The sequence below is a fragment of the Acipenser ruthenus genome, chromosome 18 (genome assembly GCF_902713425.1).
Source record: "Acipenser ruthenus chromosome 18, fAciRut3.2 maternal haplotype, whole genome shotgun sequence".
Lineage (NCBI taxonomy): Eukaryota > Metazoa > Chordata > Actinopteri > Acipenseriformes > Acipenseridae > Acipenser > Acipenser ruthenus.
In genome coordinates this window covers 9,480,144-9,500,137 of record NC_081206.1, presented here as the reverse complement: position 1 = coordinate 9,500,137, position 19,994 = coordinate 9,480,144, and the positions used below count along the sequence as shown (strand labels likewise).

At 39.4% G+C, this 19,994-nt stretch overlaps 1 protein-coding gene across 2 annotated transcripts in view; it reads right to left on the bottom strand.

Moving 5' to 3' along the window:
* Window positions 1–2,452: 2,452 nt before the first annotated feature.
* The window catches only part of LOC117419935 (brefeldin A-inhibited guanine nucleotide-exchange protein 2-like), a 34,797-nt gene continuing 17,255 nt past the window's right edge, over window positions 2,453–19,994 (bottom strand). For both annotated transcript variants that reach the window (XM_058991172.1, XM_058991171.1), the window contains exons 14-39: window positions 18,971–19,169; window positions 18,329–18,440; window positions 17,616–17,821; window positions 17,219–17,303; window positions 16,430–16,601; window positions 15,300–15,451; window positions 14,713–14,841; window positions 14,076–14,234; window positions 13,492–13,639; window positions 12,926–13,025; window positions 12,733–12,773; window positions 11,818–11,987; window positions 11,383–11,534; window positions 11,041–11,213; window positions 10,461–10,621; window positions 10,005–10,135; window positions 9,776–9,905; window positions 9,084–9,219; window positions 8,434–8,572; window positions 8,285–8,339; window positions 7,580–7,694; window positions 6,966–7,105; window positions 6,336–6,504; window positions 5,854–5,992; window positions 5,391–5,508; window positions 2,453–4,791 (exon numbers count right to left, since the gene is read on the bottom strand). In XM_058991172.1, coding sequence (XP_058847155.1) covers window positions 4,630–4,791; window positions 5,391–5,508; window positions 5,854–5,992; window positions 6,336–6,504; window positions 6,966–7,105; window positions 7,580–7,694; window positions 8,285–8,339; window positions 8,434–8,572; window positions 9,084–9,219; window positions 9,776–9,905; window positions 10,005–10,135; window positions 10,461–10,621; window positions 11,041–11,213; window positions 11,383–11,534; window positions 11,818–11,987; window positions 12,733–12,773; window positions 12,926–13,025; window positions 13,492–13,639; window positions 14,076–14,234; window positions 14,713–14,841; window positions 15,300–15,451; window positions 16,430–16,601; window positions 17,219–17,303; window positions 17,616–17,821; window positions 18,329–18,440; window positions 18,971–19,169 — 3,593 coding nt within the window. In that variant the 3' untranslated portion in view covers window positions 2,453–4,629. The remainder of the gene's footprint in view (window positions 4,792–5,390; window positions 5,509–5,853; window positions 5,993–6,335; window positions 6,505–6,965; window positions 7,106–7,579; window positions 7,695–8,284; window positions 8,340–8,433; window positions 8,573–9,083; window positions 9,220–9,775; window positions 9,906–10,004; window positions 10,136–10,460; window positions 10,622–11,040; window positions 11,214–11,382; window positions 11,535–11,817; window positions 11,988–12,732; window positions 12,774–12,925; window positions 13,026–13,491; window positions 13,640–14,075; window positions 14,235–14,712; window positions 14,842–15,299; window positions 15,452–16,429; window positions 16,602–17,218; window positions 17,304–17,615; window positions 17,822–18,328; window positions 18,441–18,970; window positions 19,170–19,994) is intronic.

The window sequence follows — 19,994 nt, the reverse complement described above, 5'->3', positions numbered from 1 at the left end:
CAGGGATGGAAATAAGACTCCCATTGCACAGCAGTGTGATCCATTCCTGGTTTTACTATGTGTTTGATAAGACACACCCACGCTACACATTGTGGTGAATCAAGCTTGTTATAAAACCTGGCATGGGTGAAACTGAAGGCTCATATGGAATCCCATACTAAAGCTGACTGCAGGGAATAGTGTTTTCATGTGAAACTGAACCTCAGTCACCACTTTAACCCTCTCATTGTTAATGAATTATCCTCAAAATAAAATGGTCATGTCAAAAAGATCAGTATTTGTACATCCATAAGGTAAAACAATGTGGCAGTGTTTTTTACTGGACAATACCAGGAATGGAACTTCATTGAGAGAATCATGGAATGCAGCTGTGTACCAACTCAAGACAACGCATGGGACGTGTATCTTTGGCCAGAGGTTAAAAAGAATGTGTCAGAGACCTGAAACAAAAACTTAACATGTGTTTATATAACCATCGCCACAAAAGGGATACAATATAAGGCTTTGACAATGGGAGCTGCTTTGTAAAGTTACTGACACAAACCTGTTCCTTAGGACACAAGTGTCTTCAAGACAGAGTTGTAGACTTGAACGACCGAATCCCAGAACACTCTTTTGTACTGTGTCAGTATCTCATAGTGTTAAATCTTTAATCAGCCGGAAACCAAGGTCTAACATTTTCACAGGAGTAGCTATTGTTTTCATATCACTGATTACTGATCGAAAATGTAAAGTCTCACATCCAGAGGTTTTCATGCAGGTAGGTACATAAAGGATATAAATGACAAATCATGAGGTGTTCAAATAAATTTGCACACTACTGCAGGTAATCCTTCTCATGTTTATATGCATCACAAAAAGACAGTCAAGAATAAATAAATCATATAAGTTTCATCACAATTGGGACAAGTGGTTTTCTGGACTTATGTAATGATATCAGACAGTCAGGCTGTACATACTGTAATGCCAAATGTATATGCACTGAATAACTTGTACTGAACAATGTCCCTATATAGAGTATGTGCTAATATTTACAGAGAGTGTGACATACAGAGAGGATCTAGCGTGGTAGAAATAACTGATCTAAATAATACATTTGAGATGTTAAGGGGAAAGTGGGTTACTCTCCGAAGCTTCTTAACATTATAAATAGATATAATAAAGAAAAAACTCAATTTGTATGCGCTTTAAAACTTTATTGGTTAATTGCCAGATTGAAGCATGAAAGATTACAACAGTATTTTCTATATAGAATAATTACTTTACATTAAACTTTACAGTTTTTTTTTCATATATATATTTATATATATTTCCAAAAATGTATACATCCACAGTTGCAAGGAATGCTTTTCAAAATGAATATTTAAAAGCACTTCATTGTAATACAGAGATCATAGTTTACAAAAAGTACTTATTCGTTACTAAATCGTACATGATATGCAGAACAAGGTAGATATAGATATCTTGGGTAAAAGTATTCCAAGCATATATGCAGCGTCTCCTTCTCAAAGCGTTTAACAAGGTTGTGGCAAGTTCTCCAGGCTGGTACTGTAAATGGATTTAGCACTTTGAGACCATTTTATTCTTAGGAGGATTCAATAGTGCAAGGTAATGGGATCTTTGTCACCAGTTAATAGCTGTTCTGTAGAAGTTTCAAATCCAACGCACTGCATTCAGCCAGTGGTCTTTGAGATCTGAATCTCACCACAGCATCTCATTCCAGATTGAAGGTGGCAGGCTATATCACCATGCAGGTGTAAAATACCTATTATAACCATGAACTTCTAAACTTAAAGAACAAATAGCTTCAAAATCTACTTTAATCAGTTTCTTTTGTAGTTCAGTATTGAGGTGTAATCATTTTCTCCATAAGCAAAATTCACTGCTGGCCTTGGGCTGCTAACTGTTCCGGTTTTGATGACCTCCTTCCCTAGTGAAAATGATCTGTTGCTGGCCTCACTTTCTCTTCAGTGTAAAAACATTACAAACATCAGAACGTTAAAATAACATTTGAAGCTATTTACACAAAGTCAGCTGATCGTAGGCTAGACATTAAAACCTAAGACAGCACTAAATCAAAACAGCAACAAATAAGGAAAAAAGAAGGTGAACTAACAGCAAAAACAAATCCGAGAAAAAGGTACAATCTATGCCTCATGTCTTAAAAATGACATGTGGAAATAATGCTACTTCTTACCCAAGCAATTTTACAAGGCAGGGTGTTGGAACTGTCTGTAATAAAGTTGGTTTTCTGCAGTACCTAACAAATTAAATACTTACTTCACTGCACTGCTCTGAAAATGTACTAATAGCAACTTTACAGTACTTTAAGAGATTTATACTACTTAATCCTGGGGATGAAACCCAATCCAAACACTAACCCTAAAATCACAACACAACAAACAGAAACTCAGTAAAGTGCAAAAACATTACAGCGGTTTGACTTTATCAGTGTGACAAACTGCAGAAAAGTGTTTTTATTTACGCTTGATCAAAGGAAGGCAATCAATAAAAAAACAATTTTAATAAATACGGGTGTATTCATTTTACCCATCTGTTTCAAGACTTCATGTTAAAATCTAAAATAAATCTAAAAGGTGAAGGTTTCTTTAATGAAGCAACATACACACACGGAATGGAACACTCTCACATACCAGATTACCAAAACATGACAGGACCCACATTTCCAAGGCACTTTATGGAATAAAAGTGACACTGAAAACACGTTATATGTGTTAAAATCACTTTTCATATTGACTAATGGACCCACAGTGACGTTCCTGCTAATCACGAGAACATGTCATAAAGAGCCACTTTAATATAGTGTTTTTTTAATTTATTTTTTATTTTTCTTTATTATTTCCTGACATTGGTTTATGACTGCAATTATTCTGAATTCAGTTGCTCCAGTAGTTGCATGGAGAAGCTGTGGGTGATGTGCACAATTGTACGGAACTTCTGGAAAAGGGAAATCAAAGACAATACTTGAGAACTTAGGAGGTGGCGTTGATAAATCTTTACTATGCCAGGACAAAATACCTATCTGTGGTTATCCCAGGATTACCCCCTAAAAATCATTGCAACAAAATGATCTTAAAATCCAGCTGTGGCTTATCCTGGCATAGCATAGATGAATCAAATCAACACCTTCGCATTGGACAGCATGTTTGCTTACAGGAGGAGCTATGGGAAAAACTAACACAGCTTAATACTTGAGGTACAGAACCCAGGACAATTGCATACAAAGAATGCATATCCAATAGTTGTTTTCATCAGGTATTTTATAGTAGCATAACTTTGGGGATACTACAGGGTATAAAAAAAACTATCAGCTTCTGTGTTTTGGAAGACACTTTAGGAAAGATTAGGTTCAATAAAAATGTAAAATAAAACAGTACTTTATAGAACGTTCTTTATGAATGCAAGTGGCATGTCTATTCAACAAAACGCATGGAACATGGAATGGAAGTAAGTACAATGCTGTTTCACCTCCTGTAACAAATAACTAACCACCTTCTCGTGGTCTCTGGTTAAGTTTGTTTCGACATAGATTTAAATAAAAAGAAGCACAGCACAAACTTACTCAACTATGTTTGTTTAGTTTAGGTTTTTTTTTTTTTTTTTTTTTTTACACAGAACTCCAGTTCTTTACTTATCTCCAATGAGTGTGAATTTTCAAAAACAGCAACAACAGTTTTTTTGCAAAGCACTTCCAATCCATGAATAATCCTTCCCACCCCATGCAACCAGCACAGTGCTTTCTTTAAAATGCAAGCTGCAAAATCTGCCATATAAGCCTAGCAGGAGTACGCTGATGCATATGCTCTGATGCATTCTATGCATCTTTGACAGTGTTCTTCCAAAAAGTTGTCACAGAGTGGGAAAAGCAAGTCCTTTGAAAAAGGTGGATGTTCACCAAAGTGTTATTTCTAGTTTAGCAATATCCCAGAGAATGGTTATTACAACCCATTTCAACAGATAGATTTTCTTTTATTTTGGAATCCATGATAAATCCAATATACAGTACATTGATTTTTTAAAATTATTATTATAATTATAACTACAGGATCACAAGGGTCTTCTTTTTTGAAGCAAACAAAACCTCAAACCTTTAAAATAAATCAAAATGTATGTTTAAAGAACCCTCGAGGACAAAATGTCAAAGAAATGCATTATTATGAATATTATGTATAGGCATTGGGTTTTTCTACTGTTCTGCATTCCTTCTCTATGTAACCCGTGGTCATTACTACTCTCAGGCTTTCACTGTTGTGTTATAGACTGCAAAACGCTGGGAGGAAAAAAAGAGGTTTGTTTTCTCTTTAATTTGGTATCCTCCTGTATTTAATTACATCAATTTTCAATGCTGTCAAATGGTTATAATAATAAATAAATTACATGTTTCAACAACTTAAAGCTAGCATAATAAGCAGTCTGCTTTTGGAGATTTTTAAAAGTATTTGGTAAGGGGAGTGGGGAAACCAAGGCTTGTTAGCTGGATCTCTCAAGACTACTCAGGGTCTGGAGAGTTTCAAATTCACAGTCTAGACCGTAGCCAATTTCTCTCGAACGGAAAAGAGAATCCAGGTTTGGCGTTCCCCCATGCAGGCAAACCGCTTCTGTGCCTTGCTAAGTCCCAGCTACCCTGTGCTGCCCGTCTGCTGCAGAGATCTTAAACACAAGCCCGATACGCAGGAAGAACCTCCGGAGGACTGTTCGTAACTCAGGGATCAGGTCAAACTGCATGACTTCACACAGGTAGGGGTAGTAGCAAGAGGCGTGCTCTTTGAACTGGGGGCAAAGAATCAGAAATGCAAGAGGTTAAATAATCAGCATACAAACAAAGACACTCTTGAAAATCAGTTGGTTGTATTTATGTGCCCCTTTGGGGTTAAATATTGAATTTAACTTAAAATAAAATAAATAAGAAACAGACATATCTCGTTAACGACAACAATTAACTGAACCGGCCCATCACAATGCAATTAACAGCAGGAAAGCTTGCATGGAATTTGCATGGAACAGTGCATTTGCTCAAAGCATATTTTGTAATTTGAGTATATCGCTTTACTCAAAGACAGAAGAAACTGTCTCTTCTTTTGCGTTTCACTCTTTGTTTGTTTGTTTGATATTTTCCATTTCGCAATTTGGTAGACATTTTTGTGGGGGGCATTTCAACAGACGACTAAGCTAAAAACTGCAGCCATTCAAATCATTAAAAGAGGACCCTTTCTTGGCACATTGTGCTGAGAGAAACACACTAGAGGAGCCTCCCGTTAGAGGTTTGATTTTTACAACTTTGGAGCCCAATAGGTTCTTTCTGAATGACCTGCACAGTGGCGGATGGTTATTCACTGATTAGAGCAGCTGAACAGACCTCAGCCTCTTACCTTTTCATTGTTCATCTTTAGAGTTTTGGTGAGAAGCAGCAGCAGGAGGTTGGTCCAGGCCTCCCTGTGGCTTTCAGAGGTCAGTGTGATGAAGTACGATAGAGCTTCACTGCACACACTGTGGACAGGGGAAATCAGGGCAGTCAGACTTCTACTAACAAAGTCAAACAAACTTTGTCCCTTTCAACCTGGATCTATTTTGTTCTTGACAATGAAGTAATGAGCCATCTTTATCCTTTGCTAAATGAGTTGTAACCAATGCATTAAAATATTAGCTTTATTAAACCCCCGTCCCTTTACTATGCCGAGACTCTCCATGTTCTTTTACGTTGATTCAGGTTATGGTAATATCCGAAAAGCAACGGTATAGATAAACGTCTGCAGTAACTTTACAGAAACCCTTAAATCAAAACTCAAGGAACTCATTTTAAACAGGTTTCTGCATAATGAGTGATGAGCTTACCTAAGGAGGCGAGTTTGTATGTCCTTCCATGAATCCTTGAGATTTTCATCCATGTACATTCGGAACAGAATACGCAAACAGCAAGCCAGGCTACTAGTCTCCTGTTTCAATAGATTGGGCTTGGATTTCCCTTTGAAACCTGGGAAAAGAGATGGAGGTTTAAAAGCCTGATTCATCAGGGCAGATTCCTTGGACACTTATTAAAACATAGGCAGATTTATTTTATTCGTCATGGGGATAAAAGCAAGGACTTTTAATTTCTTGCATGTTGTGCACAGTTCCCATTATCTCTATGCACAAATCAGAACTCTAAATGTACACTACAAGTTGTGAGCATTTTACGGCAGCAGGAAACTTTTGTTTGGAGGAGGAAAGAAACATCAAGATCCTAAATGTACACAGCAATCTGAAATCAGATTCAATTCTGCAAACTACAATCCCTGTTTTCACCGATAGTTAAGCATTTGAAAGGCGTGGTCTACCTGCTCTCCAAAGCGCAGTCCTCTGTTCGCTATTGGAGTTGAATGCCTTTGCGAAGGTATGAGACTCCAAGAGGCTGTCCAGCAGTTTGAAGAGGTGTGGAGAGGACATGTACCTGTACATGCCTTGAACCTGTGAGTCAATGTAAACGTCTGCATCAAGAGCATCCCTCTGAAAACACCAAGAAAGCAAGATTTTAAAACCAAACTGTTAAAAAAAAAAAAAATCAGCACTATTCAGAATATTATAAAAACAGGAATCTCCAGGTCCAATTCAATTTTTAAAAAGTTTTAAATATACAGGCTGCTGTGGTCAGTGAAATGTGGCAGGTCGAGGCATCAAATAATGCTGCACAACCTGCTAGGAGTATCGTTATAGGGTTAACTGATTCAGCACTCTGTTCAACCCGCTATCTGTCTTGAGGATGGATCACATCACTTAGAAGAACAATAATGGGTGAAAGCACAACAGCAATTCAAACAACCCTTTCACTTTATAACCCTGCATTTCCAAAATATCAAACCAGAAAGCTTAAAATGGAAGTCTATCAGCAAGGAATAACGGTGGTGAAAGTGTATTAGTATGATCGTTCGCCTGACGCACTTCTCAGTACTACTAAACCCCCTGTTTACCTGAGCAGCTGCCATGTGTTCTGCGTCCTCCTTCTTGCTGGTTGCTGGGTAGAAGACAATGTTGTCAATGGTCTGTATCAGCTCCAGCTGCACAACGCATTTGATGAGGAGGCCAGAAAACAGCTTGTTATCTGCGATTTCTAAACACACAAAAAAAACACGAAACACAGCATGCATGTCAGGAACATATAGCCTGCCAATAATAGAAATTAGAACAAGGAAACCTTGTGAACAAGAAACAACCAGCAAGAGAACAAAACAGATCACTGTACCCTCAGACTCCACCCTCAAGAACTCCTGCAGATCACTGTACCCTCAGACTCCACCCTCAAGAACATATGCAGATCACTGTACTCTTAGATTCTACCCTCAAGAACATATGTTTTGAGCAGTTTGGGTGTCAGTATCCATTTTCCATTAGGAAAGTTATATACAATATACAGTATATACATTAGTACTATTAAATGAACAGACAAAATACACACTAGCATATTCTAGAAAACAACTGCCACCATTTAAAAGTCTATTGTTGGAATAGTATTTAAAAACAACAAAGCACAATTTACACACAGCATTGGATTTGTTCAATAGTCCAGATTATAACAGCAGCTTACTTGCATATGATTTTCCTTTCCAGGTTTCATCACTGGCATTCGAGACCTGACTCTGACCTCTTTCTGAAGGATTTCTGTCGAAACTGCACAGAGACTGACGGTCTATTTCCACGTCCTACGAATTCAAACAGAAAGTAAATTAAACAGGAGGCCTTTATACTCCATCTGAATGGAGTGGAATTGGAAAATGAAAATCAACTCATACACTGGGAACTTTGTAGATGCTTAATGTTTTTTGAAAAAAAAAACTCCCAGAATTCAAAGCAACCCAATCGTTTAACCAGAAAAAAGTACAGCTCTGGCCAAAAGTTTTAGGATTGAGACCATTTAAAAAAATACATGAACATAATTTAGTTATTTCATTAAACATCTTGTAATCAAATAAATTATATCAAAAAAGTCTACCGGAAACCATAATAGTAGTACAGTATTTCATGTTAGATTTCAAAATATCACTTTTTTCCATTTTTGGCAGCTTTTCGTTAAGTACATGGAAAACTACAAAGCGGTATGTAATGCAATATGTTAACGTAACATTATTCAGCAAATTTAATTCGACTTTATGGAGCAAAATTAGTTCATTCTATAGGGAAAAAAACTTTGGCCATAGCTGTACAAAATTAAGCCAGAAATCGGAACCCCTCCTAATACACCACGCAGTTAATAGAAGATTCAAAGGGGTGTATTATTAGAATGAATACTTACAGTGTGTCTATCCACTAGCTCCTCCTCTTGTCCTGCAGGTCTCCAGGTTAACAGGCTGGGTAAGGAAAGACAAACTGCAAACGTTAGGAAGCTGTACGCTGCCATTCCACCCAGTAATATGAAGCACAGGTATTTAACTGTGGGCTTACGTATGCGGGATCGTGGTCTTGAAGATTTCAAGCATGCAGGTGCAGGTCTGATCCCACACACCTGGGCTGAATTTCTCTCCATTCAGAATCACCAGGTTTTCTAAACAATTGGTACCTGATCGGGCAAGCTGTTCATTATCTGTGAACAAAAGGGGGCTTCTTTATTTATTTATTTGCTTGCATGTTGCATGGTGACAGTCCAGCACATAACAAGAGGACCGTGTGTGCTGGATGCAATGGGATATATGTTTATAACGGTTCAGCGGTTACCTCGAATCAAGTTGGCAGTGCATTTCTCTGTGTGAGGCCCGCGAGCGAAGCAAGAGAGTGGAAGAGAAGTGCACTCTCAACTTGATTACAGGTAGCCACCTAACACTTAGAAACATATTATAAGTCATTAAATAAACAACAGATCAAAACCTGATACTAAAGTACTTCATCTGTTTTTATAAATTAATAAGCAGTATCTTGAATTTTGTCATATGCACAAGTATTAACATTTTAATTCCACAACTTCCTTTGTCAGTCCTATATCTATCTATCTATCTATCTATCTATCTATCTACACACACTGGTAAATGGAAAGCAGATGGTCTTGACAGGTAGACAGTCATGTGTGTACTATTCATGTAGATCAGAAGCATACTTGCCTTGTTTTACACACCACTGCAACTGTGCAAATACATCAGCAAGGAGGATATCGCTTAACGGCTCATAGAAATGAGTAAAAACATCACAGATAGCATACAGTGCGTGGTTACAGGTTGTTGTCATCCATTCTGTCTTCTAAAAAGCAGAACACACACACATATAGAATATATTAGAGCACTGTAACAATCTCAATCCAAGACAACACATAAGGAAACTAAAACAGATGTTATATCTTCAGATTACCGGCAGCTCACATTGAGAGTAATGTTAAGAAAAGAAAGCCACATGTGCAGCATGGGAGTATGAGATGATGATGAATCAGGCAGCGTGCTTTGAAATTGGTCACAATATTTACATGCAACATATTTTAATTTGTATTTGCCATTTCATATGGAAAGGAAGTTGCGTGGATTCAGCTGGTCTGTTACAGTAAAAGACAGTCGTACACGAAGTGTGCACGCTGTCTCAAGACCCCTGGGCTTGCCTGTTAGTGGCTTCAATGGCAATCAAAAAAAGTCTCACAAGTCAGACGACTGGACCCCTCTGAGGAGTAATTATTTTAGGGTACCTAGCCAGTGGAAGAGCCTGTTAACTTCTAGAACAAAAACACAACAATGGGATCTCCAGTCTCCAGGAATTGGAGTTATCAATTACAGCTTGGTATGTTGAAGAGATTTCTGTGAAACATTACCTCGGTTTGCTGCTCAGGAAGCTTCATATTGTCAAAGATCCTGAACACAATCCTGAAGAGATCTTCCCACCAGTGTTTCTCAAAAGTGTGTCCGTAGCTCTTCATAATCTCAAACATTACAGTAAGGCCCCTATGGACAAAAGGATGATTCAGACAGCGGTGTGATATGCAGCGTACAGTGTACAGAATCGTTAGGGCTGAAATGTTACACAAACAAAAGCATTCTTACCTTGTTCGAATATCTAGCTTGCAGCGGTTTATAATACAGGAGAGTTCAAAGAGGACTGGAAACCATCCTCGCACCCAGATTCTGTCTCCTGGTGCTACATTCATATCATCACTGGTGTATTCTCTCAGTGCCTGTCATGAGGAGGTGAAGAAACAGGAAGGCTGTACAGTGAAAACTGCACTCATTCACTTGCAATTGAAAAAACTGAAAATCTGTATTGGGTTACTGGCTGGCAAGAGCAGGCGATTGCTATGGTTTTGGCAGTGGTATTAAAAAAAATATCTCATTTCAGATTAAGGATGCAATTACATTTATCAATATGTTTCAAAAGTAGAAGAACAAAGAACCCCATCATACAGTCCCAATCCATGTTATTTTTCTTATTGTATCTTAATGTAATGCATTGTTCTGAACTCAACGTAACACTGGGTCGCGGTTATGTTGAATGTTACTAACCTGCGGTCTTTCTGACACGTATTTAGCACAGTGTCGGATCAGTCGGATTGCCTCCATGCTGGTGTCCGGGAATGCAGCATTGCAGACAAACTCAGACAGACATTTCACTGCATCCTGGAACGAATCTATTGCAGCTGCAAAATGATTCTGAAAGGTGCTCACTGAAAGCCAGACAGAATATTAAACACGTTAGGAAGAAACATAAACCACTTGGCATGCAAATTGTACAATTTAAAACATTTCTACAGGATGAGCGAGTACGATTGCTCTCGTATCCTGGATACAAAACACAATACAATCATACAGAGTAAAAACCTTTCAAAAGCTCTTTATCAGTCAAACCAAATACTGTAGATACTTTATTTAACTTTAAGGGAATGTTTCGAAACAAGTGCAAAGGCAAATGGTGAGACAATAAGAGATTAACTGTATTAAAACTAGCAATAAAACAACTTAACTACTGCATCCAAGCTGCTAGTTTTGTAATGGTACTGCAGTCCTCGTGCTCCAAGCTATTACTTGCTAGTTTGTAATGGTACTGCAGATATCCTCCCAGCCGTTCAGTCTGAAGGATAGTTACCGACAATGTGGCCGGTGGTCTGGAACGCCAGTTCCACGATGGTCTCGTCGTGGTCCGATGCTGCCTGGTGAAACACTGAGAAGATATTCTTCCAGCCTGAACGGATGTTCACAGCCTGAGAGTTTACCATTTGAGCAATGCAGCGAATCACCATGTCACGGATCGTTGGAGATCTACAAGACACAAGACGTTTTTAAAATGCATACTAAACCTTGATTACCAAAAATTGTATTTTAAAATCGTGACCTCTTTTCATGTTGCTTTTACTGGAAAATAAACAGGGTTGCCTAAAGACCCTGACAAAATCATATTTCAGGAGGAGGATTAAAAAGCATCTCTCACTTATTTTTCTTCATGATGTGTTCAAAGGGCCTCATGAAATCCTTTTGGAATCTAAAGTTTGCCAGCTCTCCTTTTTCTAAGAATTTCATTGACAGCTGCCTCAACGAGTCCACGGCAAAGATTGCAACATCTTCGTTAGGGTTACATCCAACCTGAGAGATTAAAAACAGCAAGATGGTGCAGTAAGGCTCTTTATTTTAACCAGGATAAAATACACATCAATTACATAGGAATTATTCATCGGTATGTTAAATTAGGCTTGGGGCTAGTCTTAGGGTAAATAAATTAAATAACAAAATCGTGTGGGAATATTTGATAAGATTTGTATTTGGGATCAGAGCCTGGTTAACAAAGTGTCACCAGATGCTCTGCTGGCTTTTAATCTGAATACTTTTAGAAAATAATTAGTCATAACAGTCAAAAAAACAGTCGTACCTTATTGAAATGATCTCCAATCACTTGCCAGATTCTGGACCACTGCAGCCTGATTCTGTTCATGTTGTAATAGGAGATCTCGACAATCTTCTGCAAGCTGAACATGCGAGGATGGTGAGGAGAAGCCAGCTCATCCATAGAGACAGCACACAGCCAGCGCACAAAATCAACTGGAAACAAACAAGGGAACGTCAGGAACATCCCCACCAAGCACCACATTACAGCATCTACAGCCATGGCCAAAGGTTTTGCATCACCCTATAGAATTAAGTAATGTTGCTTCATAAAGGCATCACCCTATAGAATTAACTAATGTTGCATTAAACCTGAATTAAACCTGCTGAATAATGTTACGCTAACATATTGAATGACATACCGCTTTTTAGTTTTCCATATATTTAAAGAAAAACTGAAAAAATGAAAATCTAACATGAAATACAATACTACTATCATGGTTTCCAATAGACTTTTGCGATATAATTATGCATTTTCTCTGATTACATAATGTTAAATAAAATATCTAAATTATGTTCGTATAAACTTTTGGCCATAGCTGTACATACAGATACACATTATTCTGCCTTATTCACTTAGAACACCTCCAGATGTGTCATTTATATCCTTTATATACCTACCTGCATGAAAACCTCTGGGTGTGAGAATTTCAATTTCCGCTCAGTAATCAATGATACAGAAACAATAAGCACTCTTGTGAAAACGTTAGACCACTTTGTGCTTTAATTAGGCATCTTAAACAACTTCTAAAAGTTGCCTATTTTGACAGATGTCCAATATTTTCAGTTACAGTGATTTGATTTAATATGCACAACAAATCAAAACTACAGAAGCAATGGGGTACGCTAATACATGTGCACGCCACTGTAGGTTGTTATACATTTTGAAATAAATACATACCAATTGCGTTTCCATCAAGTCTTGTTGATCCAGTAAATATCCTGAAGTTAGAAGCACAGATATTACAGTATTGTAAAAAGCTGACTGCTTCATATTCTCTTTGGTATCAACTAGCTGTTACAGTGCTAGAAAAATCTTTATTTAAAAAAAAAAAGAAATCCTTTGTATTGTAACGCTATAAGAAATTCTTTACCTGTCCACTGCAACCACCACACTCTGGGAGCTCGTTTCTCCGACCGATTCCTGGATACTGGCCATCTGCTTTTTGTCAGGTCCACCTCCAACTAAATTGCCTAAAAAACAACAATACACCAAAGTTCAAAATAAACTTTAGAGGAAAATAGAAAAGTTGACAGTTAAGATGGGTGCTTACTTTCTATTATTCGGTTTTACATGACGTTCAGGTCAATAGATTGTAGATATACCTAATCCGTGGTGCTAGAAAGTAGATTTAATAAAACCCCCAAACTTACACATGTGCATCCATAACTATGTCTTTCCCAAGATACTAAAAAAGACTTCTAGTCGCAAGGTTTGTCATTGAATTTATTACGTGTCCTTTAGTACAGAGGTGGGCAAACCCTGCTCCTGGAGAGCCACAGCTCTTAATTACTTAATTGAACTAATTATTTTCTTCATTGGTCAACACTAAATAAAAAGTCCAGGTCTTTAGCCACTGATGACTGAAAGATACCCAGAAGCCTGCAGGAACAGGGTTGACCAGCCCTGCTTTAGCAATTCTAAAAGTCTGTTCCATACCTAACCCTAGTGGCATGAAGTCCTCGCTTCCAGAAGGGAAGCCCCTGATGCTGCCCTGTCTCTCCCTCGTGACACCAGAGATATAGCGTGTCTTCACTCCAGTTCCTATTAGCTGAGCCAATTCAAGCTGGCTGATGCACTTGAGAATCTAAAACAAAAAAAAACACAAGGTCAAACATACACAACCTTCATCAAGCATTAGGATCACACATTATAGGTGTCACCACCACCTACACCCATAGCATGGGGAATAAAACCCATGCATTGTTTCCTCGAAATCGGAGAAGTGATTCCAAAATACAGCCTTCAATTACTCATTTATTATGTGGTTCATGCAAAGTTTAAAATCCAGAGTTTTGAAGACTCATAGCCCAAGGACCTGAACTCAAACAAAAGCAGGCCAGGATGATTTTCCTTGTAAATCCATGCATTTCTAGCGGCATGATTACCGCCCACTTTCACAAAATTGACTTGAGCAAATCACGACATGAGCAATGCTGCCGACAATTTTCAAATAAATAAATCCTAACAGAATTCTGCCTCCTACTTTTAATTAAAATAAGGGCCCTTCCTTCTCCTCTTACCTCATGCCAGGAGTTCCCCAGGTAGTTTCCATCAGTGTGGGCCACAGTGATCAGTGTTTTAATGGTGTCTATGTTCTTCTGCTTCATCTCTGTGATGCTGGAACTGGCTGTGAGCAGTGTGAAGCGAGCCAGAGCCTGCACATAGGCATCTCTCTCAAGCTGAGATTTAAAAAATAAAAAACAGCATATTACTTAGGCAGCATGCTTCAGAGGTGCAACCACAGATAGTTTACTGTATATACAGTATTCAAAGCACACATTGAGGCACATCAGTGATAGATTCTGTGCCTGATTCAGTGTGTTACTCTGGTATATTCAGAGCATTGATCAACACAGGATGTCAATACGCTTTACTAACACAAAGGGAAAACTACAAACCAGTAATGTCTGTCAGTGTTATACTTCATTTAGCTTCTTTTAGTTAAGGGTGCTTATGAAACAATCTCAGTATAAACACCAGCATACCAGAACATCACTCTTTAAAAGGCCCAATACCGCATACAAAAGCTCTTTCATATGAGTTTGCATAATCTACAATAAAAATACAATATTTACTGTGCATGCATGCACATTGGCTTTAAAAAGTTGCCGATCAGTCAACAGAAAACCAACAAGCCAATCCAAAGTGAGTGCTTACCTGCATGCTGAATATACAAGCTATCCGAATAGCACACCGAATCCCTTCCAGACACAGCGACGCGACCTCCTGATCATCGCAGTCCTGCAGCCCCACGCTGAAGGCAGCCAGCAGCGGGGTCCAGGCCAGCTGGGAGAGAAGCACACACACACACACAATGCACTGCAGCACAGGCAATACTTTTCTGACACTCACAGTTATATGCACAGTACCTAAGGTTTTGAAATCCATTTCCAGCATTTTATTAGTGTCAGCAGCATTTTGCAGGGTTCTGATTCATTTTGATTACAGTGTGTTTTCTATTACATATATTCAACCTTAAATATTGAGCAGCTATGAATATTATAGAGAAATTTCCATGGTGCTCCAGATCTTTTAGAACGCCCCACACGTCTTTGTTGTACAGACCATTTAAACGTAATTCATATACCTACATCTTGATAATCTGATAAAGGGCTTGGCCTCATTTTACAGCCAATGAACTGCATACTGTAGTCTAGTTGTCTAGCCAGGCCTTATACACTGCACAGGCTGACCATGCCCAAGGCCACAGGGCTCAGTTGCCTCATCTGTATCCATCCTCTCACCTTGAACATGGGCCGGACGTGCTCCAGGTGAGTTGCGCTGGTGAACGGAGCCTGTGCATGGCTTACTGCTTCCATCAGAGCTTTGGCTGTTTTGGCCATTTGTTCCATCTCCAGGTTGTACAGCAGCCTCCTCTGCTTCTCAGTTGGAACATCTGCAGAACACAGAAAAACTCAGGTAAAGAAAGAGATGTTCCAATGCAAGGTTAAGCACCATTTTGTTCAAAACCATTCAAACCTTTCCAGGTGATTAGAACTATTTTTTTATGACATTAGTTTCCATCTTGTTTTATTACTGTATTTAAGGATACTGGTATGCTGTTTTAAGTACACTATACCACTCTACAGATTGACTATGCTGACAGGCCGATTCCTGTTTTGTAGGTCCAACAGCACAGGAAGTGTTACACGAAGAAGTAATCCATCTAGTCAGCAATCTACAGCTTTGCATTAAAACACAAAATACAGGGCTCCCGAGTGGGGCATCCAGTAAAAGCACTTGCGTAGAGTGCAGGATGCGCCCTATAGTCTGGACGTCGCGAGTTCGAGCGACCGAGGACGGGAGCTCCCAGGGGGCGGCGCTCAATTGGCCGAGCGTCGCCCGGGGGGAGGGAGGGTTAGGTTGGCCAGGGTGTCCTCGGCTCACCGCGCACCAGCGACCCCTGTAGTCTGGCCGGGCGCCTGCGGGCTTGCCTGTAAGCTGCCCGAGAGCTGCGTTGTCCTCTGACGCTGTAGCTCTTGGGTGGCTGCATGGTGAGTCCGCAGTGTGAAAAAAAGCGGTCGGCTGACGGCACACGCTTCGGAGGACAGCGTGTGTTCGTCTTCGCCCTCCCGAGTCAGCGCAGGGGTGGTAGCAGTGAGCTGAGCATAATAAAATAATTGGCCATTCCAAATTGAGAGAAAATAATAAAAATAATTGGCAACGACTAAATTCAAAAAGAAAAAACAAAACAAAAAAAACAACACAAAATACAAAACCCAATAATGAGAACACATCTTCTGCACAAGAAAAAGATCATAATGTTGCTCAATCAAATGGCGGGTAGGACAGTTGATTTTAAAGCCGTAGTCCTCACTCCTTCACACTTGATCACTGGTATTCATGGCGTTCTTTTTGTTGTTTTAATGCTTACTCTGCTTGCTGTTCTTCGGCGTGATGGAATGCTCTTTGGAATCCTTCAGTGCTATTTTCTTGCCGGCTATTTCATCGTAGATAGCAGACAGGTTCTCCTCTGGGAGGTCTTTGCTGTCATTAATTCCTCGGTTCATTTTGATGTACTGCTCCTTGGTCATTTTATTTTTCACCTGGGTATTGAAGAGAACTGATAAGTATATCCCTATACACACGTGTCATGTACTGTATATCATAACTAAAGTGCTTAATTACGGTTCAGATGTATTCAACTTTATAAACTATACAGAAAAACAGGTTGTACAAAGCTGTAAATAAAAAAAAAAACTACAGAAATCAGTGTCTCCATGACCTACATCTACAGTAACATGTCCTTACCAATTTCACAACAATTTAATAAGCAGTTCCATAGATATATGTAAAAATGTAACTGCACCACATTTACCAATAAACCCTCCTATAATTTAGCAAAGGGAAAAATTGTATATCTTGCTTTGGTTTACTAAGACATTGCTGTTGAATAAAGTGGTTTGTTAGGTTTTTGTAGGAGACTTGCTTGACCTACGTAGACAATCTTTGACCTTCCAGTTTTTGTTACAGCCAAGTCCTTATGATGAATTCAACATTACTTCTATTAAACCTGGACTGGATTGGCACTCCAGGAGTAGCCCGTCCCTGATCTAGGGCCAGTGAAAACCACAGTGTGGCAGCAGGATAGAGAACTGCACTTTGAAAGCTGTGCAGCTAGGCAGGAGGAGTGTCTCTCTAGTATATTCAGTGCATGTCTCACCTGGGGACTGTGCAGGTCAGTGGTGAGCATGATGATGGAATAAGCCAGCACGTAAGCAGTATCTGCACTCGCAAATAGGGTCTGCCTGTTGAGGGGGGGAAACAAAAACATTATACTTGGGATCCTAAAAGTTGAACTAATTCAAATGCAAATCACTTTGGTTGGTCCGATTTCTGAGTCTGGGTTTAAAGTGAAGACATTGTCAAAGTGTTTCATTATTTCAAGGATGCCATCTGCATTGCAAATGTAAGTGCCTGGTTTCACAAAAGTGTGCGCTGCATGTTGCAGGCGTTTCTGATATTATGCCACAGCTCAGTGGAGGTACGGGATAGTAATGGTAAACACTTTGCAAAGCACAGAGCCCAGATGCTTTATACAGCATCAACAATAGATTTACCCCTGATTGCACTCTAGATATCTCGCAGCAAATTTCTCCATCAGTCTGTCTATTTTCTGAGCTTCTCCTGGGAGACGAAAACCCTCAAGGAACATCCTCAGAGCCGACACGAAATCCTTGCCACAGAAATCGAGCTGGTCCACATAGGAGTACATGACCTCCTTGTTGAACTTGATATTCTCTCCGAGGAATTCTCCCACCTGGGTCTGGAGGGAGCATTATTAGTGCATTAGACTTAAGGGAGGAGCAACACCCAAGTGCTGTTTGTGAACAGGGCTTTAAAAACAGTGTTTGTAGAGAACTAGCATTATTTATATTAACCACACATGGCATGGGGAGGTTGCACTCCAGGAAGAAAAGCAGTAGTTTAGGTTTATTACATTTAATAAATACTTTATATCCAATGTCATACCAATACACAGCTCTTAAAACCCATGTCATATGAAGAAATGCCAATAGGTGTATATGTCCTACAAAATATCACAGATAAGTCTACATGTACATGCACATTGACAGACAGAGAGAGTCAGATTCAAGATGTAATTGGATTGCCGAACCAGGATAAAAGTGCCTCAGTGCAAAATAAAGCATGCAACCTTCCTCAAATATAATAGTAGAAGAGTATTAATCATGCATTTATACACAAGAATAAATCCAAAAAAAAATAATTCACCTGGACTATAATTTTTAATTAATTTTCTGAAATGACATACTGTGTCTAGTCGTTCTTCCTGGTGAAGGAACTGGGCAATGTCTTCTGGTGTGACTCCCAGCATGCCCTGCTCCTGTAGATACTGTACACCTCTCTTTGGTTTCTTATTAAACCTGTTCACATAGAGAGATAGAAGATGGGTTTCAATAACAGTCAGTCATGAAAATCCCTGACAGGACCAGAACGAATGTCGGAGAGCTACTGGCCCCTTGCAGGTGTGTGCCTGAGCTCACCAGGCGATGAGGAGAAAGAGTGCCTGCAGGTTTTACTCTAACCCTTTCTGAGAGCTGCACCTTATTCATCATTCAATAATTAAAAAGGTTTTCAAAAATACTTTTGCAATCAACAAAAAAACATGTAGAATCAATTGAATTGTATAACTACTTTTTACAGGATTACAAAGCATTGTGGAACTAAATGGTAGAAATGTAGTCCAAATCTGCAGCTTTTGCAAAAGCACATGGCTATGTTATCCTTAAGCAACACACCCCAAGTAATGCTCCATGAAATCAATGACACAAACAGCTGTTAAATAAGAGGCAAGTGCATGACACGCTGCTGCTTGTCATGCCGATATGCAACTGAGCTTGCAGCTTCCCCAGGATAATAAACCCACTGTGACAGTGCAGTAGACAGGACTCACAGTTCAATGCCATGCTCTATGATCTCCTTCTGCTGCTTGATGACCTCGTACTGCTCGGGATCGTCTGCCAGGGAGGCCTGGCTGGTGCTGCCGATGCCCGAGGACACCGTGGAGTCCAGGGAGCTGGCACTGTCCCTCCTGGCCAGCACTTCCAGGATTTTACTCTCTGTGCTCTCCTGCTCGGGGGGCTTCTCCTGGCCTGGGGAAGGGAACGCGGGAGGAGGAGGAGATGCCGTTTCACTACTAAGCCAGCCACGTCATGGCAGACTCCCTTTGCAGAGCAGTTTAAGTGATTTAGGGATTGGTTTGACTTATGCCTAAGCAGGAGGAGCCACATCTGGATAGAGAATTTTACAGCACTGAGGTATCAATCTGTGTTAATCACTACAAATGAGTTGATGCAATACAAGTGGATTCACTGGTACTATAAAATACTCTAATGAAATCCAGCCGTTGCTTATCTTGGCAGCATATTCAGTACGTTGATCAATGAAGTCCCTTAGCTTCTATTAAGTTTGACCTTCTTTTAAGATTTAGTGTGACCTTGTCATACCTGGCTTTGGGTAAAACAGAACTGACACAAACTGCTAAGCAAGTCTTATTTCTACCCCCTTCACATACATTTAAAACGTACGAGCAACTGAAAGCCCCATTGGAAATTTTGCTGCGTGATATTACTTTCCCCCACTAATATTTATTTATGAAACAGAATTTTTTTTATATAGAAAAAAAGGTTTCACCCATTCCAGGTTTTAATGCAAACCGGATCAGCCACAGTGTATAGGTAACACGCTCAGATTTGCCTTATTAAAAACTCATAGCAAAACCAGGAATGGATCAAACTGCTACACAATGGGAGCCTTATTTCCATCCCTGCAACATAACAATAAATAACCAAGCCCTTGAAATTAAATTATACACAGGACAGTAAACCTTAATTAAATGTACTACACACACACTTGAACTATTTAAACACATCTGCACAATGGAAAGTCAATCCCCAGACCATCTTATAAGTCAATAG